The following is a 27,298-nucleotide window of genomic DNA, read 5'->3' as shown; positions in this document are numbered from 1 at the left end:
TCACAGAGATCACAGAATGACCAAGCCGGTGGGAAAGGGGTTGCTGAGGTTGCCCAAGGAGGCCTGGCTGCCGGAGACCTGCACTTTCATCAACTGTCCTACCTCACTCATTTAATGAGGAGTGTTGTTAGTCTTGAGTGGGTCACTTCCTGTCCAGGGCCACTATGCAAGGGGAAAGAAGGGAGTGGGTGGCAGCTAGGCCCACTGTCTTCTTGGCTGCAGGGGGAATCCTGTCACCACAGGGGCTGCTCCTCCCAGGCTGGGTTACTTTTGTTTGTGGACTCTCCTGATTGGCAAGGAACACTGTGACAGAGGTCCCCTCCCTGCGCAGCCTGCTGCAGGTATTCACCTGGGGTCGTTTGCCTTTCAGACACATTTAAAAGTAATAATACGGCTGGGGTGTGGCTCAGTGGGACAGCACTTGCCTGCCCACGCCAGGCCCTGGGTTCTGTCCCCAGCACAGCACACAGAGCGCATGCGTGACAGCTGTAGGCTGGGGCATGGCTCATGGCAGAGCCTGTGCTTGGCATGCACGGAGCCCTGGGTTCCGTCCCAGCACCGCCAAAGACGGACAAGCCAGAGAGACACACAGGAAGTTGAGAAAGTGGTACCAAGAGCCTGGGGTGCCCCCATCCGGCTCCCTGAGGCTGCCGGCTCCCGATCTGGCTCCGGGCCTTATTTGGGTTTTACCCCTTTTCACATGCACTTTGCCTTCTGCTCCATGTTGTCACCTGCACAGATTCCCATGGCCAGCACTCAGCAAGAGTGCTTCCTACACGGTACCCCTGTGCGTCCACCCACCCCTCCAGGGCTCCTGGACAGAAGAGATGTCCACAAGGTCAGACCCACTCCTGTGGGATGCTGGGCTCACTGTCAGGATTAGAAGGCAAGGTCTTTGGGATGACAGGGACCTTTTAATCCCTTCACAGTGATTTATTTCTCATGTTTGTTAGAAAGAAAAAAGGAAGAACAGAAGTTGCTTGGGACTCGGGGTCTTTCTACAGACACAGTCACAGCTGAAATACCTGCTGTCCACAGAGCTTGGCCACTAACTGAATCCTTCATGGTGACAGGCTGAAGCTGGGTGGTGACAAGGTGATGGGGAATCTGTCAGTGGAACCCAGCTGTGTCAGACGCCCCAGGAAAACAAGTGTGGTTGTCCAGCTTCTAGTGCCCAGAGCAGGCAGTGGCCAAGAGGAGGGCATTTCCCTCCCTCCCTGCCCGCTCCTCTTTTGGTGCTAGGGATGGAACCCGGGGCACTGAACTACATCTGCGGGGATGACAGGTGTGCACCTCCCCACCTGGCCAAGAGGAAGGAACTCACCCAGCCTGGCCTTCCCATCAGCTGCGGAGGCTTTGGCAGGACCCTCCTAAGCTCCAGGATGCTAGCCCCAGCCTCGTGTCTGGGGAAGAGTGTTTAGCTCCTCCAAGGGTGAGCAGGGCTGGCTTCGGGGATTTACCGAGGACAGTTTCCCCTGGATCGCTCTTCCATCACCAGAAGGACTAGGAATACCTCACCCTCCAGACCTGTCCACTGGTGTTTTCCTGACATCTTAGGCAATTTGTAACCAAAACAATGACTTCCTTCCAAACTTGAAAGCCTGGAATTTCTTTTATTTTTGCCAGCACTTACACAATACTTTACCAGCTTCTGTAATCAAACCCACATCAACATTGCGTATTTAGTAGAGTGCATTATCCCTGTACAAATGGAAAAAAATTTGTTTTAATGTTTCTAGATCAATATGAAAGCCTAGAGGGTTTTTTTTTGGTGGGGAGAGAGGGTACCAGGGATTGAACTCAGAGGCACACAACCACTGAGTCACATCCCCAGCCCTATTGAACATTTTATTGAGAGACAAGGTCTCAGTTACTTAGTGCCTCGCTGTTGTTGAGGCTGGCTTTGAACTTGCAACCCTCCTGTCTGCCTCCCGAGCCGCCGGGAAAGCCTGGCCTTTCCTAATGGGCATCTGTCTGTAGTGGCAACTAGAGCTCTCCCAGTCTGGGAGAGGAATTCCACCCGCGTTCCCTCACTTAACCCTCCTGTCAACTCTTAAAGGAGGGTTTGGGTTTTTTTTCTTTTTCATTGTTCATTCTGAAGTAATTTCAGGCTCTAAGATAAGTTGCAAAAATTGTCCGGAGCCCCCCAACAGCTCAGTCCAGCTCCGCCTAGGGGCAGCTTCTTCAGGAGCTGCAGAGAGCGGGGTGCCTGAGGCCAGGGGTGACCATCTACCTGTCCCGTCCACCACCCTACGGACTGCATCAGACTTTGAACAGCTCTTCCTCCTGTGTCTCATTCTGTGATGGTTTCTCAGTCTGTTATGGGACACACTCCTGGAGCCTGTCAGTTATTCTGTAGAATGTCCTTGATTCACATCTGTCCAGTGGTAAGCTCAAGATCAGACTGTGCCCCTCTCAGCACGTCCCAGCAGGTCTGTGATGTCGCTGTCATTATTAGCGATGTTAACTTCGCCCCCTGGGTGACGGGGGGCCACCACCACCTTACTTTTCCCCTTTGTCACTGGTAAGTGCGGGGGGGGGGTGCTCCTGAGTCGGGGCACGTGCCCTTCGCGTCCTGCTGGAGCGGAGGAGGACAGACTCCTGCAGGTCTGTCCACCCAAGCCGCCTTCCACGGCGCCACGGAAAAAAGGAAAAAAAAGCCCAAACCAGCATTTTTACATGAGCAGCCCCTCCAGACCCTTAGCGAAACACGCAGGGTGTCTGTGTACGACGGCGACAGCCGCCGGCGACGTGCTAAGTGGCATCACCTAAAAGCAGAGGCAGGAGACACATTTAAAGTGACACAGAAACAAGGCCACTGTTAAACGAGCACACTCCCTCTGCGTCCCCGGCGGACTGGGCTGCCACCGGGACCAGGCGTCCAGCTCGGGCGACAACTCGTCCCGCGCCCCAAGCGGAAGCGCCGAACGCGGGACACCGACGCCCAAGCCCCGCCCCCAAGATGGCGAACGGGCGGGGCGTATGGCCACGTGACGGCGCAGACGCCGACGTGGCCGGCGTCGGGCGCCGCGCGTGTCCCTCGCCGCGTCCCGTCCGCCCGCCCTGAGCCGAGGACCCGATCCCAAGATGGCGGCGCCCAGCGGAAAGAGGGACGGCGGCAGCGCGGGCTGGTGGGCTGCGCTGCTGTTGGTCGTAGCGCTGAGGCCGGCGGAGGCGGTGTCCGAGCCCATGACGGTGGCGTTTGACGTGCGGCCTGGGGGCGTCGTGCACTCCTTCTCCCAGAACGTGGGCCCCGGGGTACGTGCCACCGCCGCCCCGGGCGTTTGAGCGAGCTGGTGCCGTCTGGGCGAGGGACACCGGCCTCGGTGGGGGGGGCGGTCACTGAGGACCTGGCGGGAGGCGGGGCCTCGGGGGCTCCGCGCCTCCGAGGGGCGTGGCTACAGCCCCGGCCCACCTGTCACCTGCCCGCGGCGTCCTGGCCTCGCGACTCTGAGGTGGGAGCTCGGCCCGAGGCAGAGGGGCAGGGGCCCTGCAGGGCCGCGCGAGGTCACCGCGGGTCCCGCAGGTGCGAGGCGGCTCCGTCCCTGGCCCAGCTCTGCCCCTGCCCGTCGGGGTCCCCTCGGCCCGCAGCCTCCCCTCGTGCCCGCGGTGTCCACGGTGCCCAGTGCCTCCTTATAAGGGGTCCCGCCAGCCCCGTTCGCAGAGGACCAAGTCAGTTTTCGCTTGGCCAGGAGCCCCTCGTGCCCTTGCCTCCAAAACCCATGGTTGCTGGAGTGAGTGTGGCCTTTCCCCAGAAATCAGGGGATTGTTTGCTGACCCTGGAACCCAGGGGTAGGAAGAGAGGCGGTCAGGGCAGCCCGGTCAGTAGCTGCTGGGGGTGTCAGGGTTGGCCTCCAGGGACTTCCTCGGAGGGGACCTGTGCTCCCTACTAACCCGCTTTCCCTCCTCTAGGACAAGTTCACCTGCATGTTCACCTACGCTTCTCAGGGGGGCACCAACGAGGTGAGTTGTTGGGGAGTGCATATACCTTGTCATGCGGAGATGCTCTCCAGGGGACAGTGAGGCTGGGTTTCATGAGTCTCGGCATTGAGCTCCGATGGTGAGCCACTGAATAGAGGGGTGATCGTGCTCTTTTGTCCACAGAGCGAGCGAGCGAGCTCTAGACAAGACTGCCGTTCTCATTGGCCTCTACCAGAGGTGCTACTTTCCTTTTCTGTGCTGAATGACAGAGTGCTACACATTTAGTGACTTTAGGCAATACCGTTTGTTGTCTCTCAGGTCTGTAGAGAGTCAGGGTTGGCCCAGCTGGACACTGTGTGAAGCCAAAATCAAGGTTTCCCTCCTGGCCCTTATCTGCAGGCTCTGGGGAGAGTCCTCTTAGAGGCCTGTTGGGTTATGGGCAGAATTCAGCTCTTTGCAGTTGGAGGAACAAGGTTCCATTCCTTGCCGGCTGTTCTCTCCAGCTGTCAGCGGAAGAGGAAATAAAGGAAAAATTCATTAAGTGGGAAGGATACAGTGTACCCTAACTGACTTTGAAGGGACCCCATTGCAAGGAGCACAGGTGGCTTCTGGGAGCTGAGAGTAAGGAAATGGGGCTTCAGTCCTGCAACTGCAAGGAATTGAATTCTGCCACAACCGGGGAACGTGGAAGAGGACCCTGAGCAGCAGGTGAGACACTACCTGGCCACTGCATTGGTTTCAGCCGCATGAGACTAAACAGGGCCCAGCATGCCGTGTCCTGGCTTCTGATCTGCAGAACTGTGAAGCGGTAAATGAGCGTGAGTCGGGGCAGAGGTGCACACTGTTGTCCCAGCTGCCCAGCAGGCCCAGGAGGAGGACCACGAGTTCCAGGCCAGCCTCAGCCACGTAGGCCCTGTTTCAAAATAAAGAGTTGACGAGGACTGGACCGAGCGCAGCTGGGTGGCAGGGCCCTTGCTGAGCGTGTGCGCCTGGGGTCTGCACCCAGTGGGGGGTGTAGGCCAAGTCTGTGGTGACTTGTTCATCAGCATAGTGGGTTGGATGGCGTCCCCACAAAAGGTCGGTCGGTACCCAAGTCTTGGAACCCATGAGTGGGGCCTTATGTAGAAAGTGTCTGTCTTGGCCAGTGTGATTATGTGAAGGACCGTAAGATGGAAACGGCCTCCAGGTGTCCGGTTGGGCCCTCAGTCCAATATGAGCGTCCTGATGAGGGACACAGTGGAGATTGGCTTGATGGAAGAGGGGCATACGGAGGAGACAGCCCTGCAGAGACGGGCGTGAAGCAGCCCCAGCCAAGGGTCACCTGGAGCCCCGCAGCTGGGGGGGCACAGCCCTGGCCACACCTTGATTTTGGACTTCGCCTGCAGAACTGTGAGAGCCTCCGTTTCTGTCGCTGTGAGCCACTAAGTGTGTGGCGATCTGTTGCAGCAGCCACAGGAAGTGAGTGCAGCAAGGGCCCCGTCAGAGGAGGTGCCCTGTGATCCAGGTGGAGTCCCTGGAGGGACAGCAGTTAGCGTCTGAGGAGGGGCACCTTCTCAGGATGTTAGGAGGCAGAGCTGCTACCTGGAACCCGGGAGAGCATCCTGCATCCCTGGGGTGACGTCCCTCCCCACCCCCAGGCTCAGGGAACGCTCTCTAATTCCAGAGCAGCCGTAAGGACATAGCCTAGAGATGGACGCTGCTGGGAATCCCGACGGTGGACGCTGAGGCAGGAGCACTCCCAGCAGGCCGGGCCTCCGCTTGCCCAATCAGAGAAGCACACGCGGTGCCAAGGGCAGGCCTCTCCCCTCTGTGCCCTGGACACCGGGGCTGGCCACTCTCTTAAGTGGGCCTCCCGGGCACCACAGGGTGTGGCGCAGTCTGTGGCCTCCACCCACTCCAGGCCAGGAGAACCTTGAGTTGTAACAGCCACGAATGTCCCCAGACAGCTGCGGGGGGCTGGCGGCCCAAGCTGGATGGTGCCTGTGGCTGCTGCCCGACAGGTGGATCCATGGGCTTCCCGTCTCCCTGCCGCCTCGCGGGCAAATGCCAGGATGGATTCTGAGATGACCTGCGGTGTCCAGGGAGATGGACACTGAGGCTGCGGAGAGGCCCGGGCACTTTGTCTGGAAGGGCAGGCTTGCGGCCCGAGGCCCGGAGGAGGTGGGAGCCGGTGGGCCACAGGCGAGGGCAGCATCTGTGTCCCTTCACCATGGTTGGTGCAGCCAGCTGGCCTCAGGGACCCAGGCAGAGGGACAGTCCTCACAGCACTGCAGTGCAGTGACATCTGGAGCCACCAGAAAGTAGAGTCACAGGCGGAGCTCCTCTGGAAAACGTCATGGCCGTTTCCCATAAATAAAGGAGCCCTGCCGACCGAGCCAGCCGCAGCAGCGACTGAGGCCCACACAAGAGTGTTCATAGCAGCCTTCCTGCGGTGGCCATGAAGCACTGGCCACCGAGTGTTCATTAGCGAGTGAGTGGAACATGTGATGTGGGACTTCCCTGCAGTGGAGTATCATGCAGTCAGGAACAAGAGAGAGGTGACATGCTCTAGTGTGGATGGCCCTCAAGGACCTCGTGCGGAGAACCAGATGTGAAAGGCCACACAGTATGTGGCTCCAGTGACAGGGAATGTCCAGGACAGGAGAGTCCAGAGGCAGGACGTGGATTCATGGTGCAAGGTTGGGGAGGGACAGGTGACTGCTCGTGGGAACGGGCCTCCTCTTGGGGTGACGTGGCCGTCCTGGAAGCCGCCGCGTCGTGCATCCCCCGCCCCGGCCCTCCCTGGTTGGTGCTGAGGGCGGCCTCACGAGTTGCTGAGGCTGATCTGGAACTTGTGATCCTCCTGCCTCAGCCTGGCCCTCAGGGGACTCGCCTTTAGGAACCTTTAAGGGGGGGGGATTGGGCGGGGCGGGGCTCCTTGGCGGAGCCCTCGCTGGGGTCGGCCCTCAGCACCACATTAAAAAAATAAATAAAAACAAAGGTATTTGTCCGACCAAAAGAAACACTGAAAAAAGAAAGAGCTGGGGAAGCCTCCTGGGCCTCCGGGGTGACCCCCTCCAGGCACCTCACCAAGCTCAACTGTCGTGGTGTCCAGAGCCTGCGGGGCCACAAACAGGCGTTTCTGATTAGAAAATAAGCCAACGCGGCACCGGGGGCTCCCTGCTCACGGGGAGCGGTGGTCCCCACACTTGTACTCCCAGGCAAAGCGCCCGCTGGAGGTGACATAGACATGGCCTCGCCTCTAGGGACGAGGACCTGCGTGTTAAGCCGGGGCCAGTGATCGGACTGGACGAGGGTCATGCTGCCAGGTTGCCAGGCAGCCAGGACGCAGGGCAGCTTTCCACCGCCATTTGGCTGGAGTCCGGAGGCCGTGAGAAGTTCCTGGGTTATTCTTCTGGGGTTAGTGGGTTTTTGTGTGTGTGTATTTTTGTTGTTGTTTTGTTTTGTTTTGTTGGAGAAAGAGAGAGAGAGAGAATTTTTAAATATTTTTTTTAGTTCTCGGTGGACACAACATCTTTTTTTTTTTTTTTAAAGAGAGAGTGAGACAGGAGAGAGAGAGAGAGAGAGAGAGAGAATTTTTAATATTTATTTTTAGTTCTCGGCGGACACAACATCTTTGTTGGTATGTGGTGCTGAGGATCGAACCCGGGCCGCACGCATGCCAGGCGAGTGCGCTACCGCTTGAGCCACATCCCCAGCCCACAACATCTTTATTTTATTTATATGTGGTGCTGAGGATTGAACCCAGCGCCCCGCGATGCCAGGCGAGCGCGCTGCCGCTCACACACCCCAGCCCAGAGTGTGCATGTTTTTTACTGTTTTTTAGATGTTGAAGGACCTTTATTTTATTCCTTTATTGATATGCGGTGCTCAGAGTCCAACCCAGGGCCTCCCACATGCTGGGCGAGCCTCTGCTGCTGAGCCCCCGCCCCAGCCTGGGCTGGTTTCTGTCACCGGTCACCGGTGTCCTGCCACAGCTGCTGCCCCGTGGTGCCCAGGCTCATGGTGGACTTCAGGGCCCATGCCGACCGCAGCTCGCGGGTCTGGGGGCGCCAGGAGCGCGGCCTGGTGCCTGTCTTATTCCCTTTCTCTGGACTCTTCCGGGAACCAGTGTCAGGCGCCGCCTTTTCCCTCCAGAGTCTCTAGACTCCTGCTCCTTGAGAGAAGTCACGCAGGGAGAGGCGGGCACCCGGTCCGCCTGGTCGCTGGTGCCTTCGGTGCGGCCTCCCTGCCCCCGCCACTCCCTCTCCCAGGTCCTGCGCTCTGCCCTCTCGAGCCCGGCTGCCCCAGCCCGGGACGTCCCCGTGCGCTGTGTGGTCGACGGGCAGGAGCCTCGTGGGCGTCCAGCTTTTCCCTCCTAGAGCCTGGGCCCTCCCTGGGTCGAGTCCTCCGTGGTCCCTTACCCAGGGGCTGGACCGCGCTGGTTCTCGGGAGGGGCGAGACCTTGGGATGGGAAGTCACCAGAGCCCGGGGGGCGGGGCAGCCTGGCATCGGGAGTCGCTGGTGAGTGACCTGTGCCGCCTTCTCCCCGCAGCAGTGGCAGATGAGTCTGGGCACCAGCGAGGACCACCAGCACTTCACCTGCACCATCTGGAGGTGAGCCCCGCCCAGCACAGGGCCTGCCGCTGCCCTGACCACGTGGCCAGGTGCTGTCCAGGAGGCCGGAGGAGCACAGGGCGCAGGGGGGTGTGGTCTGGGGGGAACGCTGTGAGGGCTTCCTGAAAACTGTCCCCTGGCCCAGGGGTGGCAGGGAGCCACGGAGATAGAATTCAGCCTTCTGAAGAACGGGCTCCGTGACAGTTAGACGCTCCCGAGGCTGTGCAGCCATCGTCTCTGTCTAGTTCCAGAACATTCTATCACCCACAACCGGCCTTATCCCCATGAATAGCCAGCCTGTCCCTCTACAGCCCCCGGCACCCACAGCCTCATCCCGTCTTGGACGTCTCCTGTCACTGGGTCACGCACTGTGGCCTTGGGCCTCTGGCTCCCGGAGCACAAGTGCCCAGGTCTGCCGCGGCTGCAGCGTGTGTCACAGCCTCCGTCCTCTGCGTGGCTGAGTAGCGTTCCCCAGGGCTCTGGCAGGACCCTGGCCTGTCCAGCAGAAGGAGGCAGGGCGGTCTCAAGGCCAGCAGACTGGGGGGCAGAGAGGCAGGGTGTGGGCCGAGGGGGCACTGGAGGAGGACCGGGGAGGCGCCTGCGTGGCACTTGGCACTTGGCAGGGTGGGCTCTGGGCCTCTGGGCCTGGGGGAGACGCAGTTCTTTGGCATGGGGGGCCCGAGGCCGTGGGAAGCCATTGCCTGTCCAGAGTGGCACCAGCAGGGCCTGTGCTCAGCTCCTCCTGGACCTGCCCTGCTGTGTCCCCTAGGCAGCTGAGCTGGACCCTGCCTCTGGTTCCTGACCACCCGCAGGCCACAGGCCTCCGGAATCAGACAGCCCTGCCCCATGTCCCTTCCCGCTCTGGCTGTGTCCCTGCGACCCTAGACGTGGTGGGACAGGGGGAGGGAGGCAGGGTTGGCCTGGGGGCCTCAGCGCTGGGCCCCGCCCTTCTCCCCGGGCACCTTGCTCAGGCAGGCCCACAGAGCTGTGCGGCAGGCCCTGGGGGAGCAGGCGGCAGCCGAGGGCTGTTAAGTGGAGGACAGGCTGAGCCATCGCCAGCCCGCCGAGACCTGGTGGTGCGGCCTCCGGGGGCGCTGCAGATGCAGGGGCCAGGCGCAGGGAGACCCCTTGGTGGTGACCCTCTCCTTCATGACGCCCCGAGCCCGGCCTCTCTGGATGCAGCTCTGCAGGCCCACGGTGGTGGGGCCGGGTGCTCGCCTGAGCCCGTGTCCTCCTTTCTGACCCCTGGGCTCCTCCGGCACTGGGCCTGCTGCCTGCCAGCTGCGGTCAGACCTGAGTGGGCCTGGCCCAGACCTCGCACCTTGACCCTCTGCTCAGGGCCTGGCAGTGGCCATTGAGGCTGAGGAAGTCAACCAGGAGCTCCTCGGGGGCCCGGGCCCTCTCATGGTCCACTCCCACAGCTTCATGGAGCCCGGCACCCAGGACCTCGTCCCCCTTGGGCTCGGGCACCTCTCCCTGCTCCCGCCGTCCCCTCGTGACCCCTCTGCTTCGACCTTGCCGCTCCTCCAGTGCCCCCAATTGAACCTCCTGTGACCCAGGCAGCAGCCCCCGCTGCAGAGTCTGGCCACGCGCCGCCCTCCCCGCACAGCCCCCCACTGAAATAACGGCGTGGACTCCAAGAATGTGCAGCCCATGAGCACGCGCGTCCCAGCCCCCGAGGGCTCATGCCAGGGGTGAGCGGCCAGTGTGTTCGGCACAGGAGGCTGGTTTGGACGGACGCTGCCCTTCCTTCCTGGGGTCAGCAATTCCGGGAAACAGTGTCCCTGTGGCAGGCTCCGAACCAGCTGACCACCGCCCACGGCAGGCCCAGCCCAGCACAGGTCCTGGCAGGCTCTCCGCAGGGCCCGGGCTGCCCCAGGCTGGTCTGACCTCCCACTTCTCCGCAGGCCTCAGGGGAAGTCCTACCTCTACTTCACGCAGTTCCAGGCCGAAGTGCGGGGCGCAGAGATCGAGTACGCCATGGCCTACGTGAGTGCAGCCGCAGAGCGGCCTGGGGCACCCCGCGCTGCTCCCCGGGCCGCAGACCTCCACGTGGACACCCTGGGGTCCCACCAGGGCCCCACTTGAATCCCGGTCAGAAACAGTTTGGAAACTCCTCACATCTGCCCGTCCCCCGGGACACGGGGCGCCACCAGGAGGTGCTGGTGCCCGAGGCCTGGCAGGCAGCAGGGGCACTGGGGCCCTCCTTGGTCACCCGGTTCTGGCAGGGATCCAGGAGTCTCCTGCCCTCTAGGTCAGCATGACAGACCTCAGCCACAGCACATGCCCTGCTGGGTGACCCTTCCAAGTGACCTGCTGCCCACGGCCTCCCTTTTGGCTGACTTGAAAGAAATAATTTTGATTTTTTAACTTTAAAGTTTTTTTCAGCCCTGGGAGCGGAACCCGGGGCCTGGTGCGCTAAGCGTTCCTCCGGGACAGCGCCCAGGGCGCCCCCCCGTGAGCCGCCTCCCGGATGATTCACCTGTCTGGCATTTTTTAATGTATGTGTTTTAGTTGTTGATAGAACTTTATTTTTATTTGTATGTGGTGCTGAGAATCGAACCCAGTGCCTCCCACATGCAGGCCAGTGCCCTACCACTGGGCCACCGCCCCGCCCTGCCAGCCTCTCTATTGGTTATTTAAACCTTTATTTAGTTTATTTTTATGTGGTGCTGAGGGTCGAACCCAGGGCTTCGCACATGCTAGCTAGGCCAGCGCTCTCCCGCTGGGCGCAGCCCCAGCCACTATTGTTCATTTAGAGACAGGGTCTCAGTGAGCTCTTAGGGCCTCTGAGTTGCCGAGGCTGGCCTTGGACTTGCCTCCCCAGTCGCTGGGGTGACAGGCGTGGCCACCAGCAAGTGTGCCCACCAGTTATGATTTTCTAAAATCACGCTTAAGAGATTATGATGCAAGAATCATTTCCGTAAATTATTTTTTAAATTATGAAAATTACGCTGTGTCCAATGCTGGTGGCTTGGGCCAGGAGAGGTCTCACGTCCGCGGCTGCCCCTGGGGGGCCCTTGCCTGCTGCGGGGCACTGCCCGTCCTGCTGCTGCTCTTGTGGCTTCTAGTAACGTCTCCCTGTTCCTTTCCAGTCAAAAGCTGCGTTTGAAAGAGAAAGCGACGTTCCTCTGAAAACCGAGGAATTTGAAGTCACCAAAACAGCAGGTGGGTGACCAGAGAGGGGGCCTGAGGGGCGGGGTGAGTCACCAAGCCTTGGGGACAGTGTCACAGCACAGAAGCTTCCCCCATGCTGGGCCCACAGGGTCAGTGCCACCGTGTCGCTGTCACAGGGCCTGAGCAGTTGGAAGAGAGAGTCACTTGGCTGATCTGGAGGCCAAGGGCTGGCTCTGCCTTGGCTCTGACGGGGGAGAGTGGCAGGGCCAGGTACGAAGCCAGGGCGGGCTGGGTCCCCATCCTCAGAGGCATGACCCACCTGTGCTGGAAAGGGACCCGAGGCCTCGCGTGCTGCCAGGTGCCTAGCCCTGAGCCACACCCAGCCCCACGCCTCTCAGCCTCAGGGACGCACTCCTAGTGGCAGCAAGTGGGTTGGCCACGTGCCAGTGAGACTGGACGACAGGGACAGGTGGACTTGAGGTGGCTTCTCCATGCCACACTGCTGTTCCTGCTGCGCATCATGCAGCTCCTGTGGTCCCCGCTTCTCAGGAGGCTGAGGCAGGAGGATCGCCTGGGAGTGAGGCCAGCCTGGGCAGCACAGTGAGACCCCGTCTCAAAACTTGGAACAAAAGAAATCTCTTTATTTTTTTTAAAGCAATTTAAGAACGTTAACCGCGCTCGGTGCACAGGCTGTGCCCGCTCAGGCCGCAGCCCAGCTCCGCGGTGCCTGCTGCACACGAGTGTGGAAAGTCACTGCCGCTGGGCGCCCAGGGCGAGCTCCGTGGGAAACAGGGCTGGGCACCCGAGGCGCCCGCGGGCTGGAGGCTGAGGGCAGCGGGGGAGCCGGGCAGCATGGGGTCCTCCCCGTGGTCTGAGCCCATCGGTGTCCTCGAGCCACGTTCGGCTGTGCAGGGCAGGTGCCGAGCCAGGGAGGGACAGAGGGTCCCCCTCAGCCGTCGCACTCACTGACAAGGGGAGAGCCAGCGTCCGCGGTGCTGGAAGATGATCATGGCCACAGAGGGCAGCAGCTGGCGGCTCGGCCACCCTACCTGCTCCTGCCTGGCTCTCCCAGGCTGGCTTCGTACCTGGTGCCACCCGGAGCCTGCCACGTGGGGCCACTGCCAGATGCGCCTCCCTGCCCCCCCACAGCGCCCCAGGTTCCTGGGCCTCGGGTGGCATGTGGCCGTCTGACGACGCTCTTGTCTCTTGCAGTGTCCCACAGGCCCGGGGCCTTCAAGGCTGAGCTGTCCAAGCTGGTGATCGTGGCCAAGGCCGCCCACAGTGAGCTGTGACTGCCCACCAGGCGCAGGGTGTCGCCCGCTGGAGGAGCCGGGGCCCGGCCCAGTGCTGGCTCTGCAGGGAGCTCTGGTCCCCCCCATGTCCCGGGGACCCCGCCGCTGGCACAGAGCCCCACCTCCACCGCACACTGGCCCCCAGGGCTAGAGCGCTGGTCCCCATAACCAGAGGGCTCTTCTGGAGCCAGCCTGCGTCCCTGTGGGGCCCCGCCAGGCACAGGAGCCACATGCTCCCTCTGAACCCCACCCAGCACCCGGCTCCAGGACCACCCTCCCGACAGCCGGGAGGGACAGACTCTTCTTTTGTATTTAAATAAATAAAACCAATAAAAGGAGCCCGTGGACAGCCCCTGGCACCTACGGTCCTCCCTGCCGGACGTGGCCTGCCTGCGTCACGGCATCTGCAGAGCCGACTCCCTGTGGATGAAGCTCTGGCCTCGCCCAGCCCTGGCGCAGGGTGTCCACACACTGGTGCTGGGCCAGCCCTGGAGGTGACACTGCTGTCCCCCTGTGCTGCGCCCGAGCACGTGGGGCACCTGCCCACACCTGGAAGACGCAGAGCAAGGGTCTCGGTGCAGGTCTCCTGAGAGGAGGTCCCTGGACCCCAGGAGCGGCCTCCAGGGGGCAGTGCTAAAGAGTCCCTCCCCAGGGCCTCGGGGTGTGACCCTCCACCCTGGGGCAGGGGCTGCCGCAGCCTGTGCAGGACAGCTGATGGCCACCCCCAGGACACAGGACCGGGGTGCCCTTGCAGGGACAGCCACAGCCTCTAAAACAGACGGCCGCGCATCCGGGTGGAGCTGAAGTGAACCCCAGGTCGCGTGACCAGTGGGGCAGAAACGGAGCTCGTCACCCAGGGCCACAGACATGGCCACGGCGGGGCAGCCCACCATGACCTGTCCAGCTCAGCCTGGGGCTTCTTGCGGACACCAGGGTGGGCCCCTGCCCTGGTGTTAGAGGGTCCCCTCGGCAGGCAGAGGCAGGAGCTGCTCTCAGCAAAAGCTCTGGGTGGGCGAGCGGAAGCCATGCCCCGAGGGCCACCCTCAACTTGGCTCTGACCGCGGCACGGGCAGCAGGAGAGCCAGGGTCTGGAGGAGCAGGTGTCCCTTACAGGGCTCCGCGGGTGGCACGGTGCCCGGACGAGGCTCTGGAGCCCTGTGCGGCTCCTGCTGCCATGGTGACAGCGGGTACGGACTCCCCGGGTGCCATCAGCCCTGCCCGCCCAGCCTGGGGGCACCTCAATGCCAGGTTGCCCATCCCAGGCACCCGACAGCTGGTGGAGACAGCCCGGCCTCCCAGCGGGCAGCGCAGGTGTCCCCACCCCACCTATGCACGGCCAGGCCAGGCCTCTGCTGACCACGGATCTGGGCCTGCTGTGTGTGGCCGCGCTGTCCTGGCCGCGCCCAGCCTTGCAGTCCCAGAAAGAAAATGTTGATTTCCATCATGAAATTATGATTAAAGGACACGCTCACATGGCTTTGCCCACCCCGAGTCGGGGATGCGCTTTGTCCTGGCCTCCGGAGGTGGCCGGCAGTCCTCAGCACCTTGTTTTGTTTAAGTGTCACCTTGCTCGGCCTCCACGGTCACCTGATGTCCTCGCTTGTGCGTCTGGGCCCACGTTCCCCATATGGGGACAGTGCTGACAGGGACACCCTTCCAGAGGCGGCCCCTCCCAGGGCCAGGGGGAACGTGGACTGGGGGACAGTTTGACCCCTTGCACCCTTTCCTTCCGTGACCTGCTTGGGTGACCAGTGTCCAGCACCAGGACCGGGAAGCCCTACTTTGGAAACCCACGCAGTGGTTTGAGGGGAGCAGGCAGGTGGCCTGCGGTCAGCCCAGGACATGGAACGGGGGAGGACAACAGGTGGCCTGAGCAGGCAGTGGCTCTGGGCGTGAGGCACCTGGCCCTGATGGGCGCCTGCCTGTCACACAGGGTGGGGAGGAGGGTGCCACGGGTCCTCAGAGCTGCTGCTGCAGGAGCTGGACAGGGTGGCCCAGCAGGTTTGGCTAGAGGGACAGGGTCGGGCCGAGTCCTGGGCGCCGCCCGGGGGTCAGATGCTGTCCTCGTCCAGCAGCCTGCCGAGGCCCTCGCAGATCCCGCGGAGGTGGGAGCGGTAGGGCTCGGCCGGGCCGTAGAGCGCGGCCAGGAAGTCGCAGTTGGCCACGTGGCTGAAGACGTGGTTGATGCGGCCGTGGGACTTGGCGGTCAGGTGCGGGCCGGCGGCCTGGTGCAGCAGGTCACGGCACTCCTGCAGCCCGGCCACCAGCACGCGCCGGTCGAAGGTGAAGGCCACCTGGTGGAAGCTGAGCGCGGTCAGGGCCAGGCCGCGGGCCCTCTGGCGGAAGCGCCCCAGCAGCTCCAGCTCGCGGCTGCCCAGCTGCCCGGCGCGCAGCAGCACGCCCAGCTTCACGACCACCTTGACCAGGTTCTTCACCACCTTCTGCGCCTCCTTGCGGCTGCGCGTGAACTCCTTGGTGGCCCGGTACAGCTCATCCAGCACCTGGCTGCTGGTGTCGTCCAGGAGCACGGCCACCGTGGCCTTGGACGCCATCTTGCTCAGGACCTTCTTTTGGGCCTGCAGGGCCAGACTCTTGGTGCTGAAGGTGTCCATGGGCCCTGCTGGGGCAGACAGACCACGCATCAGCCGCCCGCCTCGAGTGCCCCTGCCCTGCCCGTCTCTGGACGCCTGGGTGGGGAGGGCTGGGGACAGACAGCCCCAGCGGACCCTGGGGGGCACAGGGCATCTGTCGCTTTAAAAAGAGTAAGAGCGTTGGAGTCAAGGAAGGGTGCGGAGTGGAGGATCCGGGAGGCCTGCTAAGTGCGCCGCCCGCAGCGCCCGCTGCAGCCCCCCAAAGCCCCTGCGCCCGGCCGTGAGCTGAGGGGCTCAGGGCCAGTGGCTGCGGGATCCTGGCCCCTGTCCCACCCCAACTCCCAGTCCCCTCCCGCAGCCCCATGAGAGGGACCTGGTGAGCAGCCCCCTAGTCCCAGCCCCCTCCCTGCAGGGCCATGACAGACAGACGGACAGCTGGACAGAGAGCTCGGAGGCTGCAGGGTCAGAACAGGCTGCGGGCAGCCCCCAGGCAGTGGGCTCTGCAGCAGCTCCCACTTCCCGCTGCTGCCCGCAAGGGCCCAGGCGAGGGCCAGGTGCGCGGGCAGCTGGGGAGCAGGGTCTCTGTGCCCCCGTTCTCTGCCTGGTCCTTCGTGCCAGCGGCCCGGGGCTCCCGACGGCCCGGCTGCAGGGCTGGCATCGCCCTTCTGCTGGAGACCAGCGGGCAGCTCCACGGGCCCAGGGCTGCCGCCTCCCTGGGTGACCCTGAGTACCTCCCCAGGCCCACGCCCTCCCTGGAGACCCCCCTCCCTGGAGACCCCCCTCCCTGGAGACCCCCCCCTCCCTGGAGACCACCCCCCTCCCTGGAGACCCCCCTCCCTGGAGACCCCCCTCCCTGGAGACCACCCCAGGAAGCCGTCCGGAGCCCCAGGAGGGTGAGGCCCTCCCCTGAGCAGTGGTGCCCGCGGGTCCCCTTCTCCACTGTGTCCTTAGAGACTCCAGAACCTTCTGCCTGAAGAGCCAGGAGGAGGGGCAGCGTGAGACCACCCCCAGGGCCCGGGTCCCCTCCTGCGTCACCCCAGGGCCAGCCAGGATGCCAGGCAGCCCCACCCCCCGGAGTCCCCCAAAGCCCTTCTTTGTGCCAACTCAGGCCCCGGGAGGCGGCCCAGCCGCAGCCGCCCTCAGAGGTCAGGCCAGGCCTTCCCTGCCCCCGCCTCTCACTGGACCCTGCTCTCCACAGGCCAGGCCAGTGCCCTTGACCCAGTGCCACGTGGCGGCCACACGCACCGTGCCACTATTCCTACCAGCTGCTGGGTTGGTGGCCCATCCTCCAGAAAAGGGACAGGCTCAGAGAGGCTGAGCTGCCCACCCAGGACCACACAGCGAGACGCCACCGGCTGCCTCAGACCCTCGGAATCCAGCCCCCTGCATTCCCTGATGCCCACAGGCTTAGAGGTCAGGAGTGTCCCCTGCCACTGAAGGCCGGCTCCCGCTGGCCTCCGGGGCACGCCGCACAACTCCCTGAGTCTCAGTCCCCGTCCCCAAGAGGCAGACAACTGGGACAGCTTGGTCCTGGGCAGAGGCTGTGGTCAAGGCCGCGTCCCGGGGCCAGAGCCCAGCGCCTGGAGAGAGCAGCCGGGGCTTCAGCTGGCCACCCGGCCCTCCTCCTGCCGGCTTCTCCAGAACATTCCGCTCCCTCCACCTGGACCTCCCCCCCAGCAGCCGGGAAGTCACGTCCGGGAGCCCTGGGTGTCTGCTGGGGAAGCCCAGAGCCTGGGTTCTGTGTTCCCTGCTGGGAACAGCGCGTGGCACAGGAAGCCAGCAAACTCCGGGACCGGAACCCGGGCTGGAGGGACGACGAGGGCACAGGCCTTCCTCTGCCTCCAGGAAGGAGGCCCACCTCAGAGGCTGTGCGCCCCTGGGTGGAGCCCCGCCCTTCTCTGGCCTCGAGGGCCCATCTGCAAGTCTGACGTTGGTTCGAGGGGAGCTGGGCTGTGGGCAGGCATCAGGAGGGGCCGGTCCCAGAAGCACCCCCCACGGGAAGAGGGGCCGAGGACAGAGCAGCTGCGGCCTCCCCTCGCGGCCCGCTGGGCCAGCCCTGGACCTGCCACACCTGGGGCAGCCGGCTGCGCGGCCTCCCCTCCTCCTCCCTGACCCATTGTTCTAGAGAGTCCCCCCACACCACCAGACAGGCATGTGGCCACGCTCCCAGGGGACAGGGCTATGGACCAAAATAACCCAGGCCTTCCTTCCTGCAGGAGGCAGGGGGCCCGCACCAGCCACAGGCAGAGCCTCCCCTGGGGCCCCTCCCCAGCACCAGCGTCCCTGGTCCCTGCTCACCACTGTCCCATGTCATTGTGAGCCAAGGCAGCGCGCTGCAGCTTCAGGAACTTGGCTCACTCACTCACTCAGTGGCTCAAAAAGCATTTATGGAGCACCAACTGTGTACAAGGCACGAGGAACACGGCAAGAGACCCTGTCCCTGCCTTCCCAAAGTTCCAGTCCCCCCGAGGTGGGGTCCCTGGGCAGCAGCACCTGCCCTCCGCCACCGTCAGGTGAGACAAGGAGGGCAGAGCGGGGGCTGGCGCATCCGGAGGCTGGCCTTCACCCAGCACCAAACCAAGCCCTGATGAAGGCGCTCACCCGGCGAGGTCCAGCACACCCAGCACCATCTGGCCACCAGCAGGAGCAGGGTGCACTCTGGATGGACCTGAGGACCTTGTGTTCGGTGACAGCAGACACACCAGGCCACAGTGTGTGACCCAGTGACAAAAATGCCAGGACAGGGGGGTCCAAGACGAGTTGTGGACCTGTGGGTGCAGGGCTGGGGGAAGCTCGTGGGGCGGGTGCCTTTTGTGGTGATGGAAGGTTCTGGAACTAGACAGAGGTGGTGGCTGCACAATCTCGTGAACCCCTGAACTGGAGGTGAAGTGGCGAGTCCTGTGGCCTGGGAATCCCGTCTCACTGAGCTGATCACTTAATGTCCGGCCCTTACTGTGTTTTACAACTCACTCTATAAAACGCGCAATAACCCAAGGAGGCGGGCACGGTGGGCTCCGCCTGTCAGCCCACGGCTTGGGAGGCTGAGGCAGGAGGATCGCGGTTCAAAGCCAGCCTCAGCGATGGCGAGATGGAAAGCAACTCGGGGAGACCCTGTCTCTAAACCAAACACAAGACAGGGCTGGGGAGTGGCTCCGGCAAGTCCCATCCCCTGAACCAAAAAGGAAAAATAAGTAAGTAAATCCAAGGAATCAAAAATCAGAATTTGACCCAAACCATAATTCAGAAAAAAAAAGAAAAAGAAACTATCACACCAACTGAGGTCTGTGAATGCCTTCCCTGCTGCCAGGCGCACAGTGGGGCTCAGTGTTTCCTTAAAGAGGGATTCCCCCCAAAAGGCTGGCGGCCCTCGCTGATGGGACAGTGAGTTCCGGTGGCCCGTGTGTCCCATCCCGGGACAGTCCAGCTCCCGCCTCAGGGGCCACAGTGCAGGACTGTCCTAATCTCTGAGCCACGCACAGGCCGCCTGGACGTGACGGGGCCGAGAGGCTGCTCTGAGCGTGGCTGGATGCCCGGGCCCTGCCCCTGCCCGCCACAGGCGGAACGTCCTGTTTTCCTCACAAGCACAGAGGACCCTGCGGACGCTTTTCCCCATCCCGGGACTGACCCCAGGTGCTCCGCACTGGCCACGCGCCGCCCTCTTCACAGTGTGAGGCAGGTCTTGCTCAGCTGGCCGCAGGGCTGGGGAGGTGGCTCAGCGCTAAGCGCTCGGTTCCATCCTCAGCGCCACAAAAAGTCAAGATGTGTGTCCACCGAAAACTGAAAAGTAAATACTAAAAAACTCTCTCTCTCTCTAAAAAAAAAAAAAAAAACCCGCCGGCAGAGGCCGGGGGTGTGTTCGTGGTGGTGAAGTCGTGCCTCCTTTATGCCAGGCCCTGGCCTCAGTCTCCAGGAGCAGAGATGAAGACAGTCTCTTTCCAGCAGCTGTGACTCACCTACTTAAAAAAACTAAAAAGTTGGCAAACTGTGGCCCCTGCCTGTTTTTGTCAGTAAAGTTTTTTGGTTTTTTGGTCCTGGGGATGGAACTCGGGGCCCTGGACCACCGAGCCCCACCCCAGCCCTATTTTGTATTTTATTTAGAGACGGGTCTCACGGAGCTGCTCAGGGCCTCGCCATTGTGGAGGCTGGCTTTGAACTCACCATCCTCCTGCCTCAGCCTCCCAAGCCACTGGGATGACGGGTGTGCGCCACCGCGCCAGGCAGCCAATAAAGTTTGGTCGGCACTCAGCCACACCCTTCCTTCCCACGGGCCCATCCGGGTCTCCACACTAGGATCTACGGTGTGGCCCTCTAAAACACCTGCCGGCCCTGGTCTAGACACCCAGCAGGACAGCGGCGTGTCCTCAGCCGATTCCCACGGTGTAGGTCGCCCTCCTCGGCCCAGTGCAGCCTGCTAACTGGGTATCAGGGACCACCGCTGGAGGTGACGCCCATCACTGCCACCGAACCCCGAGAACCGCCCGAGCAGGGAGCAGCCACGTGCTGCGAGGCAGTGGGAAGTCCCTGCCTGAACACTCACCCCTTTTGCTCTTTCGTGTCACAGCACACTGAACAGGGTCCCCGCACTCAGAACTCCCGCACCCAGAGCTCCGATTCCGTGGGACTCACACGCCGGCCGAGCTGTGCCACCATCACTTCTACCTCGTTCCAGAACGTTCCATCGTCCCCAAAGGAGCCTGCCCCAGGAGCAGCCCCTGCCCCCAGCCCTGCACCCAGGGGTCCCCGTGCCAGCTGTGCGCTCTTCTTTCACGGCCGTCTCCCTCACTGGGTGACACCTTGTGCGTCTGGCCCTCGCTGGTCCTCAGGGCCACCCGCGTCCCTCTGGGTCACCTCGCTCCTCTCTGTGGCTGAATAATGTTCCCTGCCTTTACCCTCTTTCCTGGGGGCTGGCGGGCTCTGCGCTCCTGGGCCGCACACAGCCCCCCTTTATTTTAACAGGATTCATGTCCCGGGCGCAGGTTCCGCGTGTTTAACGACGAGATGGCAGAGTGCCTGCCAACCCAGCAGCGCCCCGTCCGCTGGCTGCCGCGGGCCACCACCCCGGGGCACCCGGTCCCATGAATTCTTCATGTCCCACACAAAGGGTGTCAATAATTGATGGCGGCTCAGCAGGGCCAGCCGGCCCCGCCTCTCCCTGCCAGCCCTGCTGGGCGTCCCGGGGTGGCCTCAGCCCACCACGCCCACCCTGCCATCCGCCCCTCAGGCCTTGGGAGCAGGGGCCACCTGCCCTGCAGCAAGTGACAGAGGGGCCTGCCACACCTGGGGGCCACCAGTGGTTCTCAAACTGGGTTCTCCGGGTCCTCAGGAGCCACCCCGAGGCTGGGTGGGGTCCTCCCGCTGGCTGTCCTGGGGGCTGGGACACACCACAGCCCACCGCCAACCTGCCGGGGACAGACGGCTGCGGCTCGGCGTGGCAGAAGGTCTTCAACAGCAACAGAAGCCTGAGGGCACCACACAGGACAGCGCCCTCAAAGGTGCCCCAGCTGGCACCCCCTCCCCCTCCACGCCTCCATCCTGGCCCCTCCGCTCTGGCCCGACTCCTCCCACGCCAGCCAGAGGGCGCCCTTGAGCCCCCGGGTCAGGCCCCTGCCTCCTCTGCCCACAGCCCTCCACCTCCCATCTCCCTGGGGCTCAAAGTCAGGTGGCCCCTGGGCCGCAAGGCCCTGCTCGACCCCCCCAGTCCCCTCTACCTGGCACTCCTCTGCCGCAGCCACTCAGCTTCTTGCTGCGCCTCCAACAGGCCAGGCTTGTCCCGCCCCAGGGCCTTTGCACAGGCTGTACCTCTGCCTGGAGTGCTTCCCCACAGGTCTCCATGTGGCGGTTCTTTGATGTCACTGAGGCCTGGGCTCATGTGTCACCTTCTCAGGAAGCCCTCCCAGATTCCCATTCAGACAAACGTCCCCATTTGTCTGGCCCGTTCCTCATCATGCAGCTCCAACAAATCACAGTGATTTTTCTGGAAGAGCCACAACCACTTCCCCACCCCAAGTGGAGCCAAGTGTGGGCAGGCACCACGTCCCCTTCTGTCAGCTGGGTCCCTGGTCCCTGCACCAGGTTGACTTGTCAGAGGTGCCCAGGACCCATTTGTTGCATAAATAAGCAGAAGGACACAATGTCACAGATGTCATCCAAGGGCCCCATTGGCCAGCCAGGGAGACTGAGGGCCAAGACAGACAAAGGGAGGCACCGATGAGTAGCGGTGGCCTGGCAAGCTCTGCTGGCCCACCCTGGCCCTTGGGAGTGAGAGCTCGGGGGCAGGTTCCCTCAAGGGGCCCTTGGTGGGGACTCACAGGACTCCCCCCTCCCAGCCCTCATCATCTCAGGCCTCTCCAGAAGGACAAGGAGACCCTGGGGAGCTGAGGCTCACACCCTCGCCAGAGGCACCTGAGCTAGACTCCCCTGGTGGGGTTCCAGGGAGGGTGTCCAGTGCGCGCTGACCCTGTGCGGGGCAGTGGGCACGCTGGTGACTGCACCAAGACCCGGCTCCTGGTCTCCCCCAGCACCTGGCTGCACCCCACAGCACGAGCCGTTCTGGAGCACCAGACTCTGGGTGGGTCGCTCCAGGACACCTGGAGTTCTGACCTCAGGGTACACTCTCCCGGCCCTGGACCCCCTCACTGAACCAGGCAGCAGGCCACAGCAGCCCCACTGGGCGGGAGCCCTGGTCTGCTCAGGCCTCGGCGGAGAAACCAGGCCCAGGACACCCGTCCCACCCAGGGCCGCCTGGCTAGTCCCTTCGCTTAGGGGCACTGCCTCTTGTCCGGTCAGTGCGTGGTCCAGCACTCACCAGCCACTGGCCGCGCGGCCTTCAGCCAAGCCCAGGTGTCCCGGGGCTGGGCGCAGCTCCTCGTTCCTGGGTTCGCCTCCTCCACCCTCCCAGCCGCCCGCCGCTGGGCAGGTTCTGGCCCAGCCCATTTTACTCAACTTGTTAGGTTTGAAAGTTGGCGCCTGTGCACCTGCCGCATGACGGCAGGCGCAGCATGGGCCATGGCCCTGAGGCTAGGCAGGTCTGCGAGGCTGGCCCCAGGCGTGGCCACGGGAGGGACGGGTTCCTGCGCTGAATCCTCCCGAAGCCCTGACACTGTACAGAGTGACCTGGAGAATGAGCTACCTGTTCAAGTGCCACCGCGGCCGGCAGAGTCGGGTCTACCTGAGCTCCCCAACCACTGGGCTGTCCGGCTCAGACCCTCCGGCCACCAGCTGAGCTCCAGAAGTGACCACAGAGGCCTGTTTAAGGCTGGGGCTGCTCCCCCAGAGAAGATGCTGAGGAAAAGAGAATCAGGTGGACAGCAGACTCCACCCCTGTCTCCGGTCTTCTCCTGGCCATTTGCTGGCTCCCTTCCAGGCCTCAGTTTACCCTCCTGGGAAATAGGCCCAGTGAACCACCACAGAAGAGGCCAGGAGGCCAGAGACGCAGGTCAGGATCCCTGCTAATTACCTGGCGGGGGGCAGCCCCAGCTCACTGCTAGGGACACTGAGTCCAAGGCCACTGGCGAGCTTGCAGGGCCTGGCCCTGGCTGTCCTGGGTTCCTGGACCAGCCAGAACCCGACTCATTCCCACCTGCACACCTCTGGCGGCGCTGCCCACCACCCGGAAGGCCCTCCAGATCCGGAATCTGTCCAAGCACCTGCTGCCCTGCACTGTTAAAGGGGCAGAGTCCATCAAAGTCCCCAGGGGGTTGGGCACTGGTCCCAGAGCGGGTCCCCACGCCTGAGGCGAGGGCAGCTCAGATCCAATCTGTCTTCCCCTAACTCATAAGGCCCAAGAGTGCCCGAGACGGGGGAAACTGAGGTAGGAATGCAGACAGGCAGATGTAGGGTGCAGGGACATGAGGGGGGGGCAGGGACATGAGGGAGCGGGGGTGGGGGGAACAGAGGGCAGCCAGCCAGGGGCCACCTGGCACTGCTTGCTCACCTGCTCTCCGGGTCGCTACAGTGCGACCATGATCCGTCCACCGCCTCCGTAGGGCCGGACCTCTTTCCGCGGCTGCGGGACCTTCCCCTGAGGTTGGGGGACTGGGCGGGGCGGGCCGCTTGACCACGCCCATGGCCACGCCCCCACTAAACTCCGCCCCCGTTCCTCTCCCTCCCGCGCGGAAGAGAACTGGGCGGGAGTTTGGTCCTGGCTCAACCAATGGAAGCGCGGGCGACGTACAAAGGGACCAATGAAAGCGAGTCTCTGCGGCGGGAGGCGGAGGGGGCGGAGCTCGGGGCGGGGCCAGGCGCTGGGGGATTCCTCCGGAATCGCTGAGGGGCCGGATGCGGGGGCGCGGCGGCGGGGGGGGGGGGGGGGGGGGGCGGCGGCCGGGGAGGGGCGGAAGGGCAGCGAGCGGGAGAAGGGGGTGGGGACCCCGAGGCACTGACCAGGGGAGAGCCAAAGGAAACGCACCCCCCGGGGCTCTGCGTCGGCGCCGTCCACTCTGGATCCCGGCCACCCACCTGGGCAGGAGGAGTTCGGGCAGACGCGCGTCCCAGCCCGGCAGGGCGCCTTCCGAGTCGGAGTCACCTGGAGCCCGCAGCCCCCAGGTGCAGCCTGTTTCCGTGGGAATGAGGATGAGCGTCCAGGCTGCCAGCGGGGTGGGGCGACGGGGCCAGCTGGGCCCCCCAGGAGGACGCAGCTGCGAGTCCTGGGAACCGGGCCCTGGAGCGGCTCCCAGCTCCCCAGTGCGCCATTTCCTCCCTGCTCCCCTGCCCCAGCTCTGGGTCCCAGTGCAGCCAGGACCTGGAAGCAACAGCAACCACTCCGCGTCCTCCCAGTAGCCACACAGTGCCACCCTGACATGTACAGGGGAGGCGCAAAGGGACCCTGGCCCAGGGCCTCACGGGGCAAAAATAAATATCCATTAGGGAGGCAGAAACCGAGGCTCAGAGAGGAAAGCCAAGTTCCCGAGGCCCCACAGGCACACGGCTGGGCCAGGATTCCAGCCCAGAGGTGCCCCGGCTTCTGTAGCATCTGAGCCTCCCCCAGCCCCTCCACCGACGTGGCCTGCCCTCTCCCTAGGTCCACTTCTGGGCCTGGCCACTCTTGCTTTTGGCGACCCTTCCTGACATTTTAGAGTGGCCAGCAGTACCCCTGGCTTCCTGGCACTCCTGTGCCAGGAGCACCCCAGGCCCCTCTGGGTTGTGATAACCAAAACATGTCCCCTGCAAGGTAGTTGCACTGGTGGGAGGGGCCTTCTTTGCACCCCCAGGCCACAAACTGCATGAAAGAAAATGGCTTCACTAAGTCTGGGATAGGGCCTGTGGGCGCCAAGTGACTGAGGTGGGTTCAGGGACAGTATGGTGGGCTGTGCTCTCTGCAGTGGTCGGCGGCACCTGGCACGGGCAGGGCACAGCTCACTCAGAGCTCTGCCATCACCTGCCTGCCCAAGTTTGTGTCTCTGAGCCTCAGTGTCCCCACCCATGTGACGTGAGAATAAAAAGCCCTCGGGTCCTCAAATAAGGCAGGGGATCTAAAAAGTGTCCTAAGGACGCAGAGAGAGGGGAGCCCTCGCACTGCAGCTGGGCGGCAGAACGGTGTGGCCACACTAGGACAATGGCCAGTCCTCCAAAGCTGGTGCCCACAGAAGTCAAAGGCAGGACCCGGATACCTACCTACTGTGTGCGGTGTTAATAGCAGCACTGGGCCCTGGAGCCAGAGGGAGCCAGAGGAGGGCGGCCTCTGCCTGTTGGGGGGGGTGGACCCACACTCGGCTCCGCCCTCGCTGGGCTCCTCAGCCTTGAAAAGGAAAGGAATTCTGACACCCGACCGGTGGATGAAGCTTGGAAACATCATGCTGAGTGACATGCACCAGACACAGAGGGACCCTGCAGCCTCCACCCCAGGAGGTCCCTGGAGTGTCAGAGCCACTGGGATGACTTGGGGAAGCAGCGAGGTGGGTGCAGGGCAGGAGGTGACAGAGCTGGTGTTGGAGGGGCAGAGCTTCAGCCTGGGGAGACAAGGAAGCCCTGGGGGTGGGCAGTGGGGACAGCCACGTGGCAGTGCCACTGTGCCTGATGCCCTAGAGGCAGGATGTTTCGCCATGTGCTGTGCTGGGGACGAACCCAGGACACTGCACTGAGCGCCATCCCAACCTCTTTTTTAAGTTTTGTTTTGAGACAGGGATTTGCTAAGTTGCCCAGTCTGGCCTTGAACTTAAGGTCCTCCTGCCTCAGCCTCCCGAGGCGCGAGGACTACAGGTGTGGCCACGGCTATGGGCTGTTTGGCTCCAGCACCTCTTGTCCACACTTTGCTTTAATTCATCTTGATCAGGCCTCCTCTTGAGACCATCAGGTCCGCCACAGGGACAAAAGGACAGACACCCTCGAGAGGCCTTTGACACCTGGGCACTGTAGCCCCGTAAGCAATGTCTGTCCAATAGTCAGTGCTGCCAGCTTGGTCATCCTTAAGTTTGTCCCACCTGCTTGGTCCCCTTCAAGACTGATGACATCAAGAAAAGAGTAACTAAGGTGGTCCCAGGATTTGCAAGGACATTCAGCTGTCCCTGGAGTAAGGCCGGGACGTCCCAGCCACTGCCCTCACCTTCCAGGAGCAGCAGGTCACCCCATGGCGGGACCTGGAGCTGGCCCTGAGCAGGAGCAGTCCCTCCTGGGATGGTGGGCCCAGCCATGACCACCTGCAGTCCATGGAGATTCACCGCAGGCCCCAGCCACATCAGATCCCAGGGAATGGAGCCCCCGGAGCCCCCAACACCAGGGAGGCTGAGCCCTCAGAGAGGCCCCTTCCAGGGATCCAAGGCCCCTCTTTAGGTTTTGGCTACATCCTACTGTCTTGTCTTATTGTCACTGGGTCAGAAGTTCTCTGGGATCATTCCATGTCACATTTCACAGATGACAAAGAGGCCCAGAGAGAACAAGTGATTTGTCCAGGGCCACACAGCCAGAGGCTTGCAGGGGTGGGTTAGGGCCTCATGGGATCTGACTCCAAGTGGGGGTTCAGCCCTCGGGCAGCTGCATCCTGGGGGTCCCCCGCTGGGCAAGGGGGCTGGGAGGAGCAGGGAAGCATAGTGAGTGGGTCTGGGTTCCTTGTGCAGCTGAGGGGACTGGGTTGGGACTCAGGCCAGGCCCCGCTGCGGGGGTTGGGGCCAGTGCAGCCCAGAGCTGAGGTTCAGAGGGGGCTCAGCCCATGTCGGGCGCCCTGGTATCAGGATCCGCCTGCAGCGGGGGCTTCCACGGGGGTGGGAGCTCAGCCCAGAGTCAGGCCCAGCCGGCGACAGGGTGCTCTGCGCAGAGGGCGACAGGGTGCTCTGCACAGAGCTGGGGACAGTTCAGTTCAGCTCAGTTCAGCTCAGCTGGTGGCGGTGCTGGGCCGCGGCGCGCCGCTCCCGGCCGCTCCCGGCAGGGGGCGCGCTCTGCACGGAACCCGGGGCTGGCGGCGCCCGCGCTCCCGGGAAGGGGCCGCGACCCTGGGCTCGCCAGGCCCGCACCTGAGGCCGCGCCGCGCACCCACGAGGCTTGCCATCTGGAGCCTGCGACCGCCTTCTGGGGCCTCTGCCCTGCGCCTGCGCAGGGGGACGGCGCTGGGCGCGGAGGGGTCTGGGGTCCCTCCCTGGCCCCTGGCCTTGGCTCTGGGGAGCCCGCGGAGAGCCAGTCGGGGACCCCGGAGCCCACGTCCCCCGGCCACCTCGCTCCCAGGCAGTTCCCACGTGCCGGAGTCCCCTGTGCCCAGACCATCTGTGTCTACAGGGCCACCGGAGAGGAGGACCCGGAGAGGGAGGGAGCTAACTCTGCCGGGGTCCCCCACCACAGGCCAGGCCGGGGGTG

At 63.3% G+C, this 27,298-nt stretch overlaps 2 protein-coding genes and 2 long non-coding RNA genes across 8 annotated transcripts; 1 reads left to right on the top strand and 3 right to left on the bottom strand.

Moving 5' to 3' along the window:
• Nucleotides 1-1,593: 1,593 nt before the first annotated feature.
• Nucleotides 1,594-3,017, bottom strand: LOC120891546 (uncharacterized). The gene is made up of 2 exons (XR_005736048.2): nucleotides 2,234-3,017; nucleotides 1,594-1,701 (listed from the first exon to the last, which is right to left on the bottom strand). It is a non-coding gene; the product is annotated as an uncharacterized LOC120891546 (long non-coding RNA).
• A 13-nt stretch (nucleotides 3,018-3,030) lies between these two features.
• Nucleotides 3,031-13,278, top strand: Mydgf (myeloid derived growth factor). The gene is made up of 6 exons (XM_005332053.5): nucleotides 3,031-3,258; nucleotides 3,913-3,963; nucleotides 8,456-8,517; nucleotides 10,425-10,506; nucleotides 11,613-11,685; nucleotides 12,847-13,278. Exons 1-6 carry the CDS (start codon nucleotides 3,088-3,090, stop codon nucleotides 12,924-12,926), a joined length of 519 nt encoding a protein of 172 aa, XP_005332110.1. The 5' UTR covers nucleotides 3,031-3,087; the 3' UTR covers nucleotides 12,927-13,278.
• On the bottom strand, nucleotides 12,255-23,753 carry Tnfaip8l1 (TNF alpha induced protein 8 like 1). Of its 5 annotated transcripts, none has more exons than XM_040290663.2 (3): nucleotides 21,226-22,949; nucleotides 20,795-20,976; nucleotides 12,255-15,546 (listed from the first exon to the last, which is right to left on the bottom strand). In XM_040290663.2, the coding sequence occupies exons 1-3, from the start codon at nucleotides 21,384-21,386 to the stop codon at nucleotides 14,978-14,980; spliced, it is 912 nt and encodes a 303-aa protein (XP_040146597.1). In that variant the 5' UTR covers nucleotides 21,387-22,949; the 3' UTR covers nucleotides 12,255-14,977. The 5 variants fall into 5 exon arrangements, with proteins under 5 accessions (XP_040146597.1, XP_040146598.1, XP_005332108.2 ...); XM_040290664.2 differs by having other exon boundaries at nucleotides 12,255-15,543; XM_005332051.4 differs by lacking the exons at nucleotides 20,795-20,976; nucleotides 21,226-22,949 and adding an exon at nucleotides 23,451-23,753.
• On the bottom strand, nucleotides 17,884-20,781 carry LOC144371655 (uncharacterized). Its single transcript, XR_013431618.1, has 2 exons — nucleotides 19,143-20,781; nucleotides 17,884-18,686 (listed from the first exon to the last, which is right to left on the bottom strand). It is a non-coding gene; the product is annotated as an uncharacterized LOC144371655 (long non-coding RNA).
• Nucleotides 23,754-27,298: the final 3,545 nt, after the last annotated feature.

This window comes from Ictidomys tridecemlineatus, chromosome 2 (genome assembly GCF_052094955.1).
Source record: "Ictidomys tridecemlineatus isolate mIctTri1 chromosome 2, mIctTri1.hap1, whole genome shotgun sequence".
Taxonomy (NCBI): domain Eukaryota; kingdom Metazoa; phylum Chordata; class Mammalia; order Rodentia; family Sciuridae; genus Ictidomys; species Ictidomys tridecemlineatus.
Note: the sequence above shows the minus strand (reverse complement) of the source record. Positions and strands in the feature narration are given on the sequence as shown.

Excerpts from the sequence above, each read along its gene's own strand:
- Mydgf (XM_005332053.5), top strand. The coding sequence starts at position 3,088 with ATGGCGGCGCCCAGCGGAAAGAGGGACGGCGGCAGCGCGGGCTGGTGG. Across the intron at positions 10,507-11,612 it reads TCGAGTACGCCATGGCCTAC|TCAAAAGCTGCGTTTGAAAG; the intron begins GTGAGTGCAGCC and ends GTTCCTTTCCAG. Across the intron at positions 11,686-12,846 it reads TGAAGTCACCAAAACAGCAG|TGTCCCACAGGCCCGGGGCC; the intron begins GTGGGTGACCAG and ends TGTCTCTTGCAG.
- Tnfaip8l1 (XM_040290663.2), bottom strand. The coding sequence starts at position 21,386 with ATGAGCCCAGGCCTCAGTGACATCAAAGAACCGCCACATGGAGACCTG. Across the intron at positions 20,977-21,225 it reads CTGCGGCAGAGGAGTGCCAG|GCTTCTGTTGCTGTTGAAGA; the intron begins GTAGAGGGGACT and ends TGGTGCCCTCAG. Across the intron at positions 15,547-20,794 it reads GAACCACTGGTGGCCCCCAG|CAGGGCCCATGGACACCTTC; the intron begins GTGTGGCAGGCC and ends TGTCTGCCCCAG.